This window comes from Rhinolophus hipposideros (assembly GCF_964194185.1).
Source record: "Rhinolophus hipposideros genome assembly, chromosome: 11".
Classification (NCBI taxonomy): Eukaryota; Metazoa; Chordata; class Mammalia; order Chiroptera; family Rhinolophidae; genus Rhinolophus; species Rhinolophus hipposideros.
In genome coordinates, this window is record NC_138057.1 from 63,147,021 (window position 1) to 63,160,754 (window position 13,734).

Genomic DNA, 13,734 nt, shown 5'->3' on the forward strand with positions numbered 1-13,734 from the left:
TAATCCTCAGATATGAGAAGTGCAATGAGTCCTGAACAAGTTGAACAGTGATAAATACAGTTAGTCCTATCATAAAGGAATACCAAAGTAACAGACAAAATTTTTAAAAATTATGACGGGGAGAAGACATTATGTGTAGAGGAACAACAATTCAACAAGAGTTTCTCAATTTAAACACTATTAACATTTGGACCAGATAATTCTTTGTTGTGGGGCTTGTCCAGTGCATTGTAGAATATTTAGCAGTATACATGGACTCTATTCACTTGCTGCAGTAGCACCTTTCCCCCAAATGTGACAACCAAAGATGTCTCCAGACATTGCAAAGGTCCCTGGAGGGCACTATTGCTCCTGGTGGAGACCCACTGAATTAGATTGATGATAGAATTCTCAATGGCAACATTAGAAGTCACAGGCAATGAAACAGTGTCTTCAAAATGTTTACGGAAAAAAATACTATTAATGTAGACTTGTATACTCAGCTAAATTATAATTCAAGAGCAAGGGTAAAATACTATTATTTGCAGATAAAGATTGTATATAACTCATTGATTCTTGTTGAAAGAAAGACGTAAAGGATATACTTTAGGAATTAGAAACATTTAGTCCAAAATAAAGGAGTGGGATACAAAAAAAGCAATGGTGATGAAGAGATTAATTAACTTGTAAGTAAATCTAAGTAAGCATTGACTATATTAAAAATGACTAATTTGGAAAGTTGTAAATTATGAGGGAAGTAAAATACAGATAACGATAAGACATTTACGATGAGCGGGGTGATAGAAGTCAATATTTTCCAAGATCTTTGAGCTGTTCAGGAGGAAGGCAGAGATACTGAGTATAATCTCAGAGTAGGAAGGATTTCTTAAATTTGGCACATACTGAAAATAAACTATTGAAGGAAACAATTGATAAATATCAAGTACTATCTAATAATGTTAAAAATATGCATATCCCATGACCCTGTCTAGGCCAGGGAGCGTCTTACCTATATGTCAGGAGACACATGCAAGGACAACTTACCTCAGCAAATAAAGTTAAAATAAATCAACCCTCTACCAGTAGGGAAATGGGCAACTTAGAGATAGTTCATTCTCACGAGGAAATACTATACAACATTTAAAAATGAATGTTGTTGATTTACATGTATCAATAGAGATGAATGTAAAAAATATAATGTTAACTAAAAATCAAGCTTCAGAAGGATAGAATACAAAGCAACATATACAAAAATTAGAACATAGAGCAATAGAATATTTGTTTATGGGAATATACATATGGAATAGAGACAAAAATGAACATTACTTTGAGGGGAGTGGGGAAGTGATGAGAATGGCCTCTAGTTATATCTGTAAATTGTATTTCTTTTATGAAGAGAGAGCTACAGAAACTGTGGCATATATTTAAAGTGAACTTTTATCCTAGCAATGGATAAACTGGTAATTTTAAATAGAGATTATTTTATTTATTTTTGTGCTTTTCTGTGTATTTCAAATGTTTCATTAGATACTTGGCAAGAAAAAAGAAATGAGCAGCTCTCCTTTCAATCCGGCTACCCTCATAGCACCATGAAGTGGAGTAGGTGTACGTAAAGGGGCATAAGTGTTCTTTCTCGCACCAAAAGTTTTACTTTCAGAAAAATGAAACTATCTCCTAATAGTTATTGATTTTTTTTTCTAAGAGAAAAAAATATGGGTGGTAGTGATTTGTTACTGTGTGTACTTTCTACTAATTTGATTAACTAAGATAGTTTCCCCCATATCATTAAAATATCATCACTTTATATAACAATGATACACAAAAGAATAAAGCTATACTTATTTTTAAATAGTACTTCATGTGTATATAAATCACTTTTGTAAATATGGCCTCATACCTTGTAATAGCTATCTGACTTAGGTGGGTAGATTTGGTTTCCATTTTTTCAATGAGAAAAAAAGCTCTCACAGAAGGTCTACTGGCCTAGAGCATGTACTTCATGTTTAATTATAAAGTGGGGTAATATTTATTCTGCCAAACCCTCATTGTTGCAGAAGGGAATAAATGAGATAATTCACATGAAAGTCCTTTGAAAAATGTAAATCCCCCCATAAATATATGGATTTGTTGTAATTTTCATTACTTAATGCTTCTTTTAATAAATGCCTTTTGTATAATATGTAGACTTAATATAAGGCAGACAAAGAACTCTTATGGTATAAGTGAATGATTTGTAATGAAAATATATGTATGATTTGTGAATAAAAATGTAAATTTTATTTACAGCATGATATTTAGTACTAAAAATATATGCAAAGCAAAATTCTAGGAAGAAATATAATATTGGCAACATTTATCTTTGGGTAATTTTAAAAAATAACCTTTCTATTTTCTAGTGTTATGTGGTGACAATGCCTCATTTTTTAAATAATAAAAAAAGAAAACCACACGTTGTCAATATCTAGTTATTATTTGGGATATTTATATTTGCTAAGATATCTCAAAAATGATAAATCTTAAATAGTACTATGAGTTTATTAGGAAGCAGTTTTTAATGAGTCAATCTACAGGGGAGAGAGGGGCCATCAAAAGCAACTCCTCTACTGATATTTTAATATTAAAAATTTCTTTTACACTTAAGAAAGTGTTAAGCTTTGAGATTTCAGTCAACCACTTATGCAAGTATTTGACCCTTAAGAGCTTTTCCAACAAAATGTTGTCGCCACCTGCTGGCAGTTCTATATTAGTGGGACAGTCTTGTATCCAGGTGAAACGAACTTCAACTTCTACGATAGTATAGAAACGGTACCCTCTCATTTGTATTTCAGCAATGGCAAATTTTGTTGAATTCTTTTTAATGGTTAGGCCAACCATTATATCATTGTATTCCTCACAATTTCCATAAAATGTATAAATCTTTAATGAACTCATTTTCTGAGGACAATCGAAGCACAAAAAGATTATACAACTTTCCCAAGGCCACAGAGTTAGTGAATGACAGAGCTGAGATACAAATCCAAAAAATGGCAACCCTTCTGCTGTTGCTGCTTCCAGCTGTTTGAAAAGTAACAGTGGTGAATCTGGAGTGTTCAGACGCTATTGATGGTGAAAATACTTATTGAGAAACATGGGAAAAATGAGCAATGAAATGTTTAAAGCCAGGTCACCTGGGAGTCAATTATACCTCAATTCTTCATTGCCTGTGTGAGATCCTAAGCAGATCACCATCCCAGAGTAACCTGTACCTCACAGGGTTTTTGTGAGGATCAAATGAAACAATGAGTGTGACAGCTCTTTGTAATCTGCTTCCTGGTCTTTCAAATTTTATCTCTGAATTAAATGAGATCATTAAAAATGATCCAAATTTGGTTATCTTTTATTCCTGCAGACATGTCATCTTTATGTTGTCACTTAAAGGCTTGCCTTCAGGTTTACAAATGCTTCTTTGAATGTGCTTTTTGCATCTTTAATTAAAGCATAAAGATATTTTGCCCTGCATTACCCAATGTCTGTTACTCGAGGCCTAATCTGATAAATTACTCTAATTCCAGGAAAACATTGTTCCCAAGTGAAAATATGCTCCCTTTACATGGTCAGGAAATAAGAGCATAAAACTCTCTCTGGCTTTGGCTGTCAGGAAATTCAATCGAGTGTTCAATGGAGCACAATTCCATAGTCAGCGAGTACCCATGCCTTTGGCAGCACCCAAAAGGGTTGAGTTACTCACCCTTCTTTGCAAGTGTAAGTCACAGTGTTCCCAAAAGTGAAGTTACTCCCGGTGATGACAGCATCTTTGATGGAAGGCGGCTCCCCACAGAGGACAAGATGACAGGTAGGGGGCGCTCTGTCCCAGCTGCCTGACGCTGAGCATTCAATGATGGAAGGGCCTTGTAAACTACAGGAAAGAAGGACACCACCTATTTCATTGGCTATTTATTGACTTCTCTGGAGATGAAACAGGAAGGACTTAGAAGAGACTAGGGGACACTTGAGGAATATGAATACGTAAATATACAGTTTCTTCATATTTTATTGCTTTATGTAAAAGCAAGGGAAACCTGAGCAGGTTACAGACCCTTTGAAACAAGGAGTGGGCTAAAACAACATAATAACTCAGTGCAAAATAAAATGTTCTCATTGGCAGTGTTGTAGGACACTCCAGACCTTGTGAACAGGTTACTTGGGTGAGAAGGAGTTAACAGGCTGGCTAGGATCCAGTGGTGAAGGAGACAGAAGCCCAGGATAACGGAGACACTCAGGGTAACTGAGGACAACGGGTAGTGTCCTTGCCACGAGCCTTAGATCTGAACTGTGTTGTTTGTGACTTTGACCTCTGGTCGTCCTTTGATTTCACAAATTTCTCATCCTTGTGGCATGGCTTATCCATCTTGGCTTGCCAACCTGGTTCTGATTGCCTGTATTACTCCACTTTCTGTTCACTTGATCTGCTTTACTTCAGATCCTGTTGGTCAAGTGTCTGATCACAGCCTTACTCTCTCTATTGTCCCTTCTGTTTGAAAACACACACACACACACACACACACACACACACACACACACACACACACCATTAATCAAATTAACCCCTTACAGTATTAAGGACCCAGGCCCTTATCTTGACATGCTTTATATGACATTCCATGCAGTGTTGAGTATAAGCTTGGTAAGCCATTTACCAAAAAACCCAGGCACTGTCTTCTGCATCACAATACCTCTTCTTTCATGGTTAATGTCTAAATGTTTATAGCAATTGAACTAGAACTCTCAGAGTCCAAGTTAGATGGACTATTTCCCTGGACATTTGCTCTAAGCTAGGTCTCAGGAAGCATACAAATTTGAGAATATCTTTTCCATTTAGAAACTTATGCAAATGAAACCTAATGAGTAAATAATGACTCACAGGGTATGGTAGGAAGCTCGCCTGGTGTCTATGGACTTTACCTGTATCCACTCTCACAGGAATATGATGCAGTAGAAAGGTAGGTAAGCCCAGTCAAAATATATTTCCCATGATTGATGTTTTCGGGGCTTGAACACTTGACCCGTTCACACACAGGAGGAGAATGACTCCAAGAACCGCTAGCAAGACAGGAGGAGTCTTTATTACCCTCCAGAGTATATCCTTTATTACACCTAAAGAAGATAAAGGAAAATTACAAAATGTGATTTACTTTATTTTGGATTATTTTACCTGTGCCCAAACCTCCATAAGCATTGAGAATTTACTCATGTTGGAAGAGTTCTTTTTTTCCTACTGAAATAATGCTTTGAAATTATTTTTTTCAAGGTTTAATACTGTTTTTCCCGACAAGGATCTTGCTGAGTGACAGGTTTAAAGATTTGACTTGCCTCCAGTTTGTGTCATGGCTTAGTAGCTGCAAACAGAAAAGTCTTGGTTTGAGAGTGGTCTGGTCTAGTACAAATCTCTGAAATATTGTGTTTGGAGCCAAAGTTCCATTTTATAACCAAGAATATTCATTAGTTTGCAGAGTCTTCTTGCATGGCGTCCATTCTTAGAGTACCTCAAGGAGGTGATGGTGGCCATAAAAAGTTACTAGTCAGGGGATTTAATGATTCTAGATATGACTACCATTAGATAAATTGTTGGATTCAATTTCTTCACATTACACATAATTCAATTAATTCCATCTTAATTCAAAAACATCCTTTGAGATTCTTCTTCCTCCTTTCTTCTAGTATTCTATCACTGCCAATATGTCATCAACAACTTCTAAAACATAGTTTTAATCTTAGACACTTACCTATATATTACTTTATTGCCATAGGTAAATGCTGACCCATCAATGCCACCATTTTCTGGAATAGCTGGTACACCACAAGAAATAGCTTAGAGGAGGAAAAACAAAAAACAATGCTTTTTTTAGCTGGTGTGTGCAAAAATCTCTAATAGTTCAAAGGGAGCTCTAGGTTTTCTTGTCATATTTAAATACGAGCCTAATAGTTTGGTTTTAAGTACAAAGAATATTGATGCAACATAACACTTGACATTTCTGCACCTTAAATTTCTAGAATTGCCAAACACCATAAACATAGGGAATTTACTAAGCATACCTTCACAATATGGTATCACATGACTCCATTCTCCAGACTCCAAACATGTAATTTTGGTTACTCCCATCAGCTGATGTCCTTCCTCACAAGAAAATGTGACTTGGGCACCCACTGTATACATCTCACCAAAAGAGTGGCCATTTTCTGGGTTTCCTGGAGCCTTACATTTTATAGGTTCTTGAAAGAGAGAAACAGTTTTCATGGTACAATAAATGGCTACCACACAACCATGCAAGCTCTCACAGCAAAATAATCCTACTACCGGTAAGACACCAGTTAAATCCTGAGAAAAAAAGCTTTTGAAGGGAGATGAATGAAAGCCAGGGATACGTTGAATGATTATACCAGAACATATATTTAATAGGCATTTAAATATTTTGAGACATCAATGACTAACAAAAAATATACAAAATTGACCTGGCTCAAAAGGGAGCTGTTTATTGGAGAAATAGTGGTGGTGCTAGGACAGGACTTAAAAGAAATTCAGTCCCTCTTCCTTCCCCTAACTCACACCCACTTTTTAAGAGTAATTGACATTCTCTCAGCCTGGTATAAAGAATGTACCAAACCACATTTAGGAGAAATTCGCAGCCTCACTTTTCAAACAGACTGCAGATCGTTAAGTCCCTACTCTACACAAATTTAGGGTCAGTTACCAGTTCTAGGAAGGGAAATAAATTAATGGGAGATTTGGGATTAGCTTTGAATAATAGGAGTAAATATAATATTTGAAGTCTTAAAAGGGGAAGAAGTATTGATTCAACCATTCTGAAGATGATTTTGGCTATAAAAGCCAAGGACTTTAAATGAAACCCTCTCTAAAAGTAAATGTAATTGTTAAGACTATATTTCTAAATCCCCTCTATTATTCTCCTACTCTCTAGGCAATTCTTCAACATTCTGGTGATAGAGTGGGCTCTCAATTTTGTGTTTCAGACATTGGAAGTTGGGAGAGTCACAATGCTAATTTAAAGAACCTTTAGTTTTTACTTATGTGTCCTTTTAAAAATGGTTTATCTACTCCATCTCTCCTTAGAAGTTGAAAATACTATCTTATGTTTAAAGAACACACATTTAGAATATACGTAGTTGAATATACTTAGTTGAATAAAAAATGGAAATAGACTCCCTAATTACACATATACTAGTTACCTGCACAGTTTTTGCCATCTCCTATGTAGGGTGGGATACACCAGCAAACATAGGAGCCATTTCTGTTAAGGCAGGAAGCATGCTCACTACAATCGGACCCAACTGCGCATTCATCAACATCTGAAATGAAGACAGATCACAAATAGTAAAGCTGACTTTTCTTAGTATCAAACATTTGTTTATATTTTTCAATCATTACAAATCAATGTATAACACTATACATGTTTTTATCAAATTTAAATATAAGTCATAATCATACTGCAGATATACGATAAAAGCTATTATTTCCCTAGTTTGTAGGTAGGTAAGTAGAACAGAAAAAGATAAAGAAACTCTTACTATGGAGCCTGGTAAAAATTTAAAACATGTTGGGCACCTCTATGGAGGGCTGCTTTGCCACTATGGTTTGCCCAGAGCTTACTGGGATGAGATGAAGCTAACAAAGGAATGCATGAGAGAGGTCTCAGGAATTTGGGATGACGGTCTCCAATGGAATCTGAATAAACCAACAAGGTAATTGCCAAGATTTATCTCACCAAGGCATGATGGTGAAATGCCATTCCAGCTCCCATTATCTGTACAAAACATCCTTGAATCTCCCAACAAATAGTAGCCATTGTTGCACTGGTAGGTCACTGTGCTGCCAGCATGGAAGTCCTCAGCTGAGTAAAACCCATTCTCCAAAGGGGGTGGCACCCCACAGCTAATGCCTGTAATGTGACCAGGAAGAACACAACTATATTAGGGGCAAAATGCTGAAAGGACATTTTATTTATATTAAGCTAGAAGTTGAGTTAAGCATGAATTTTTTATTGCGTATGTACATTAGATTAAGAGTGCTCTAGGGGTGGTAGCAGGCTGCAGCCATACCTGTGCCCTCAGCATCCAGCGTATTGCTGGCTCATAGTAGGCATGAGACCTGTTCATTTAAAAAATATTTATAGAGGTCCTACTACCTGCTAGACACTATCCTACGTGCTGAGGTTACTTACAGTAATGAACCAAACAAAATCCCTGCCTTATGGAGCTTCCTCTCTAGAGGGAGTAGAGAGATAAGAAACAGATAAATATATGTGTCAGGTGGGAAGAGATGCCATGGAGAACCTTCCCTGATTATCCTAGCTACAACAGCCAAACTTCTACACAACCCCCTCACTCTGTATTTCCCCACCCTGCTACACTTTTCTTCAGAGCCCTTACTCCTGACCCTTGCTATTCTTAAATTTACATGTTATTTTCTGCCTCTGCTACTACAATGTCAACTCCATAAGAAGAGAGACATTTTCCCCAAATACTGTATCTCCAGAACTTAGATCAGTGTCTAGCACATTCTAGGTATTTAAACATTTTTTTGAATAAATGAATAAATGGATGTACCCAACTCGAGATCTCTTCCTGTTTCCCCACCCAGCAATGAACCATCTCCGTTTGGGCTCCAGCCCTCATAGCTCTCTTTCTCTGCCACCCAGTTCTTTGTGCCACCTGGGGTGTGTTCACAGGTGGTCTCTGAATCGTCATCTCCCACTTCCCTCAAGATACCCAGCACATACGGTTCACTGCACAAAGGAAGCATACAATGAATATTTGCTGCGCTTGCTACTGTGAAGTTGTCTAACTTTTGTCTAGCTTTCCTGAACAGTGTTGCTATGGTTTCCATGTGTTTCAAGAGCTACTAAAATGCTTTCAAAAAGACAGCTCACGTTCACAGCGAGGGAGTGGTTGTGTCCACTGTCCTTGATTCAGACAGTACTGCACAGGGTTTCCGACCATCTGGAAGCCCGGATCACAGAACAAACTGATTTTGGAGCCTGGCTTTAAGTCTGTTGATGCAGTTCGCAGATGAGGTACTGTTCCTTCCAACGGTGGGCAAGCTGAGGGCCAAGAACACAGGTACAGAGCTTGTCAGCAACAGTGTGGAGTGTCACAAGGTCAAGGGTTTCGAACCATACGTTATATCAGCATTTGAGAGCCACTCTACTGATATTAAAATCACTGGCAAGCAAAGTGACTAGGAAAAACACTTGTTTGAGTCAATAGACAACTTTTCCTCTTTTAGCAAAAGTCTGCTGAATATTTTTAAAGGAAAAAAATAGCATTTTAGGAATATTAATGAAATGTTCTTATAAGTTATCAAAAACCATGAATTCTAGGACATCTTCAGAAATTTGTTTAAATACAGAATTGTAGGAGGCAGTTTTGATCATTCAGAATTTGACTATTCAGTGTGCAGGTTGTAATGTCCGTTGCTTTTCTCCCTGTGTTACCCCTAGATGGTAGCTAGGACGCACAGAGAGGAGAGAGTACCCATCTCAAACAGGAGGATGGGACTTCGATAGGCATTTAAAAAATTAACCATATCCATCCCTCTTCTCATTCTATTTTTTTAATCTTATTTTATCTTTGTCCAAGTTTATTCCACAATTAATTTGTGCCCTGTTATACAGAATGTATGTAAGTATTAAAAGAATGCTAAATCCTTTGGGTGAACATAGGGTAAAAATGAATTACTAGTTAAACAACAGACTGACAGGCACACAATATTTGACCAGTAGAGAATTTTAAATGGTCTCCTTTGGCTAGAAAACCCCACAGTAGTCGAGAGATAGCAGAGTGTATGGAAGAAGGAAACTCTCACCAGAACAGAATATGCTCTTGGAATCGATCTTCACTTTTCCCATAATTCCTGACAGGAAATCAGGCCAGGCTAACACGTTTCCTTTATTGAGCTCCTCTGGGCATGAAGTAGCCAATGATTTCACCTGAAAGTTTAAAAACACATCTTTAGACAAACTTCACTTGTTCCACTAAGATAGCATTATATTAATTTAGTCCTATTATAAACATTTGCAGATTTGGGAGGTGGGGTGGAGGGAAGCAGACTTTTGTATGATATGATTTTGGAGCAACAGGAAAGTTATCTTCCCTCTTTCTCTCTCCTCCACCCCCATCATTGCCTTTCCCAAATGTTTCATGGTTTCTGGAAATTCTAAATTCTACGCATAGGAATTGTCTAAATCTTTACAGTTTGTTAAGCTGTGGGAGAGGTTCTCCCTTTCCATTCTCCTATCTTCTATCCCTTATCTAAACTTGAGGAAATGAAAACTTAGACAAGTTCTACCACTAGATGATAACAGTTATAGCAAACATTTATTAGACCTTTACTATGTGCCAAACAATACCACCATATACGAGTACATGCAGGATTATGTTCAATCCTGCCCAAGCCCCACTATGCAGTTCTGCTTGTTTATCTTTCATAGATAAGAAAACTGAAGCTTAGAGGGAATAGTATGTTCAAAACCATCACTGTGAGCTCGTCATAAAACTGGGATTTGAACGCAGGCCAGACCTGCCGATTGGCTTTAACCATTAAACTTATCTTTTTACTCTCTGTGTTATGATCTTATACCAGCCCTAGATTTCTGCATTGTTAGACAGTGGGGTTTGAAATATTATACTCTATGATTCTTTCCAGCTCTGAAATTACAAGATTTTATACAATCATCACGTCCAATAAAATATTAAAACATCACCAAGAAACAGAAAAGGAGATGGACGGAAAGCTACTACAGATAACCTCTGCCTGGCTTAGTCTATGACCATAGCATCAAATGATATTGGTGATAAATTCCGAAAACCCAGAGGTTGCAATAAGATATGGCATCATTAGGCTGTGCACATTGTCACTAGGTTTGTACCTTTGTATCTCATTACTGTCATACACTGAAAATGGAATTGACCTGCTGTGGAGACAGGACATAGTCCCAGAGGTTGAGCTGGCTTATGGAGCCCACAAAAGACTCAGCTGGGTTGAATCCCTCTCCTTTTTTGTCTTGCTCTTGCCCAAGAACTAATGCACCACCACCTAAAGAGAGAAGAAGAGAAAAACAGCAGGAAAACTGGCCTGATTATCTGTTATTTCCAAAATGCTAACTTAATGAAAAGCACAGCCAATATAAATACATCAGGCAAAATTACTGAAAAGCTAAATTACCTACATTTACTGCATGTTTTATCAAGAAGGACAAATTCAATGTTTTATATAGCAACTTAAAAACAAGTTGGAGGAGATTTAGAATATTACATTGGATTTATAAATATTTGACATCATCTATATGAATACATGTATATGCATATAATACTTTGTTAACAGAATACGTAAGTCCTATTTTGCTCCCATTCTTCTACGAAATTACCCTCCATGACAGACTACCAGTTGTTGCTCTTTATCTTCTTATTCTTAAGCTTGCAATGCTTAAATATTTATCACTAATTCCAAGGAACCTTCTAGAGTTGCCAGTGCCCGCCTAATTAACAGATGTAATGAAAATTCTTCAATATTCACCTCGGGTGACTTCTCTGTATCATCTGTTTCTACTGACCATGTCATTCTATTAAATTGTCCTTCCTTCCTGGTACACTGGATTGTCTATGTCTGTCTCTTCAGAGCTACCCTTCACCCACCTCCACTCTGCTTTGTGCCAATGGTTGACACCAATGGATTACACCACCTGGTTTCCTTATCCCTCAGGCTTGTTTGTGTCTGGCCAATGGAAAGACCAGCCTGAGGTGAGAAAGTGGGATGACAGACAAGTTTAATTTCCTGGACACCTTCCTCCTAGGCAACAGATGGCAGTGGCTGCTTTCCCCTGTCTAACGAAGGCCCATCCTTCGTGACTTTCCATTTTTGCTGGTTATGGGGTATTTGACTATTATATTTTGGTTCTCTTAACCCTGCTCATACCTTTGAAAATAGTCCCTTCATTAACCTCTTCAGTTACCTTCCTTCTATGTGCCACCTGTTTCCTGCCAGGAGCCTGAGTGATTCCACCTGGTTCTCATGACAGCATCCTCTCCTGGTTCTCCTGGAACCTTTATGTTCATGCTCAGTCTCCATTCTCTGCCCCTTAGATGCTGATGTGCCCAGTAGTCCACGCTGGCCTCCTCTCTTCTTCCTTCAACTACTCTCCCAATTTGATCTCACTCATCTGCCAATCAATATCTGTAGATTCCCCTCCTTCATGATTTCCCAACCTACATCTTTTTCTTATAAAATTAACAATTAAAATGAATACATATACATGGAAGGAAAATTGAAAAAACAATGAGTACAAAGAATTCTTTCTACCCAGAAATAATCATTTAACAGTTCATGTATTTCCTTCTAGTTTTAAAAAAATTTATTATTTTTTTTAAAGTGTGTGTGTGCATGCACGTGTGTGTGCGACATGTAAAAACACACAACTTGGGATCATGCTATACATGAGGTTTGAATCTTGCTTTTCTTCTTGAACATGATTTCATTTCACGAGTTATAATAGCTATTTTATATGAACGAACAATCCATAATTTGCTTAATTAAACAACCACTTCTTATTGTAAACACTGAGATAAATACATTAATATACATAAATATTTGTTTCTTGGTAATTGAATTGTTGGTTGCATCCAAAGGGTTTCTCTAAGGCTCCTGATGAAAGTTTCTAAATTGCTTCTCAGAAAGGTTGTATCAATTTTCACACCTGCCAGCACTCTCCAAGAGTGTCCACCACACTGCATCCTTGCCAATCATGAGTTAGTACTAAAAATTACTTTGTCAATTTGATATAAAGTTGTCTCAACTTATGTTTTAGCTACATTATTCCTGTGATTAGAATTTAAACTCATTATGTCTAAAACCAAATATAGAATCTCCACCCACAGCTCCTGCTCTCATAATTGTGCTTTCCCTAGAGTTGCTATCTTAGCTTATAGACTCTTTAATAAATCCAGTCATCCGAACTGAAGCCAGTCATTCATTAAGCTCTGTTAGTTGAGCTTTGCAATATTTATGGACTCCAATTCATTCTTCCTGCTGTGGTCAGACAACCATCACGTTGGGTGGCTATTATTACAGTTTCTTTGTATTTTTTTCCTATTCCTTTAACCTACTTTTCACTCTTTTATGAGGGTTTAATTTTTATAGATAGAAATGCTTTTTGAACCATAAATGAGATGTATGTTCATTATGAAAATATCAGAAAAGAATAAAGAAAATAAAAGTCATCTGCAATCCCAGCATCCACAGAAGAGATAGTTAAAAACAAGAACATTCTACATTAAGCACAAAAAGAAACTACCACCCCATTTCACTTGATAATGCCACTTTCTGTTGTAACACTTGTTTCCATATTTACTACAGGAAACTGCCAACCATTCTTCCACATATGACATATGTCATAGAAGGATCTAGACAGAGTTTGCTTATTGCCATGTGCAATACTGAGAATCCTAGATTGCCCAATAGTTTTGCATTCCTTCAAACTAAAATTATGAATATTTCCCTAAAAGTATTTTTAGAAGGGAGTTTGAATTCTATTGGAAAAAGAGAGTAAAAGACAGATAGCTGTTACGAGTGCTCTGGCTTGTACAAGTATAATGGATATGCATGTATACTGTGTACACTGTTCACAAAAGAAAACCAACAAACAAAAAACACCAGCAATTAATCTCCTTCTTGCAAGGCTGTTCAGTAACTACCCATTGTTAGTT

At 37.0% G+C, this 13,734-nt stretch overlaps 1 protein-coding gene across 1 annotated transcript in view; it reads right to left on the minus strand.

Annotated features, from left to right (window-relative positions):
- The window catches only part of SVEP1 (sushi, von Willebrand factor type A, EGF and pentraxin domain containing 1), a 153,427-nt gene that overhangs the window by 41,212 nt on the left and 98,481 nt on the right, over nt 1-13,734 (minus strand). Inside the window, exons 28-36 of the mRNA XM_081065226.1 lie at nt 10,944-11,068; nt 9,839-9,962; nt 8,904-9,074; nt 7,740-7,913; nt 7,204-7,323; nt 6,052-6,228; nt 5,742-5,826; nt 4,921-5,112; nt 3,707-3,874 (exon numbers count right to left, since the gene is read on the minus strand). Coding sequence (XP_080921352.1) covers nt 3,707-3,874; nt 4,921-5,112; nt 5,742-5,826; nt 6,052-6,228; nt 7,204-7,323; nt 7,740-7,913; nt 8,904-9,074; nt 9,839-9,962; nt 10,944-11,068 — 1,336 coding nt within the window. The remainder of the gene's footprint in view (nt 1-3,706; nt 3,875-4,920; nt 5,113-5,741; nt 5,827-6,051; nt 6,229-7,203; nt 7,324-7,739; nt 7,914-8,903; nt 9,075-9,838; nt 9,963-10,943; nt 11,069-13,734) is intronic.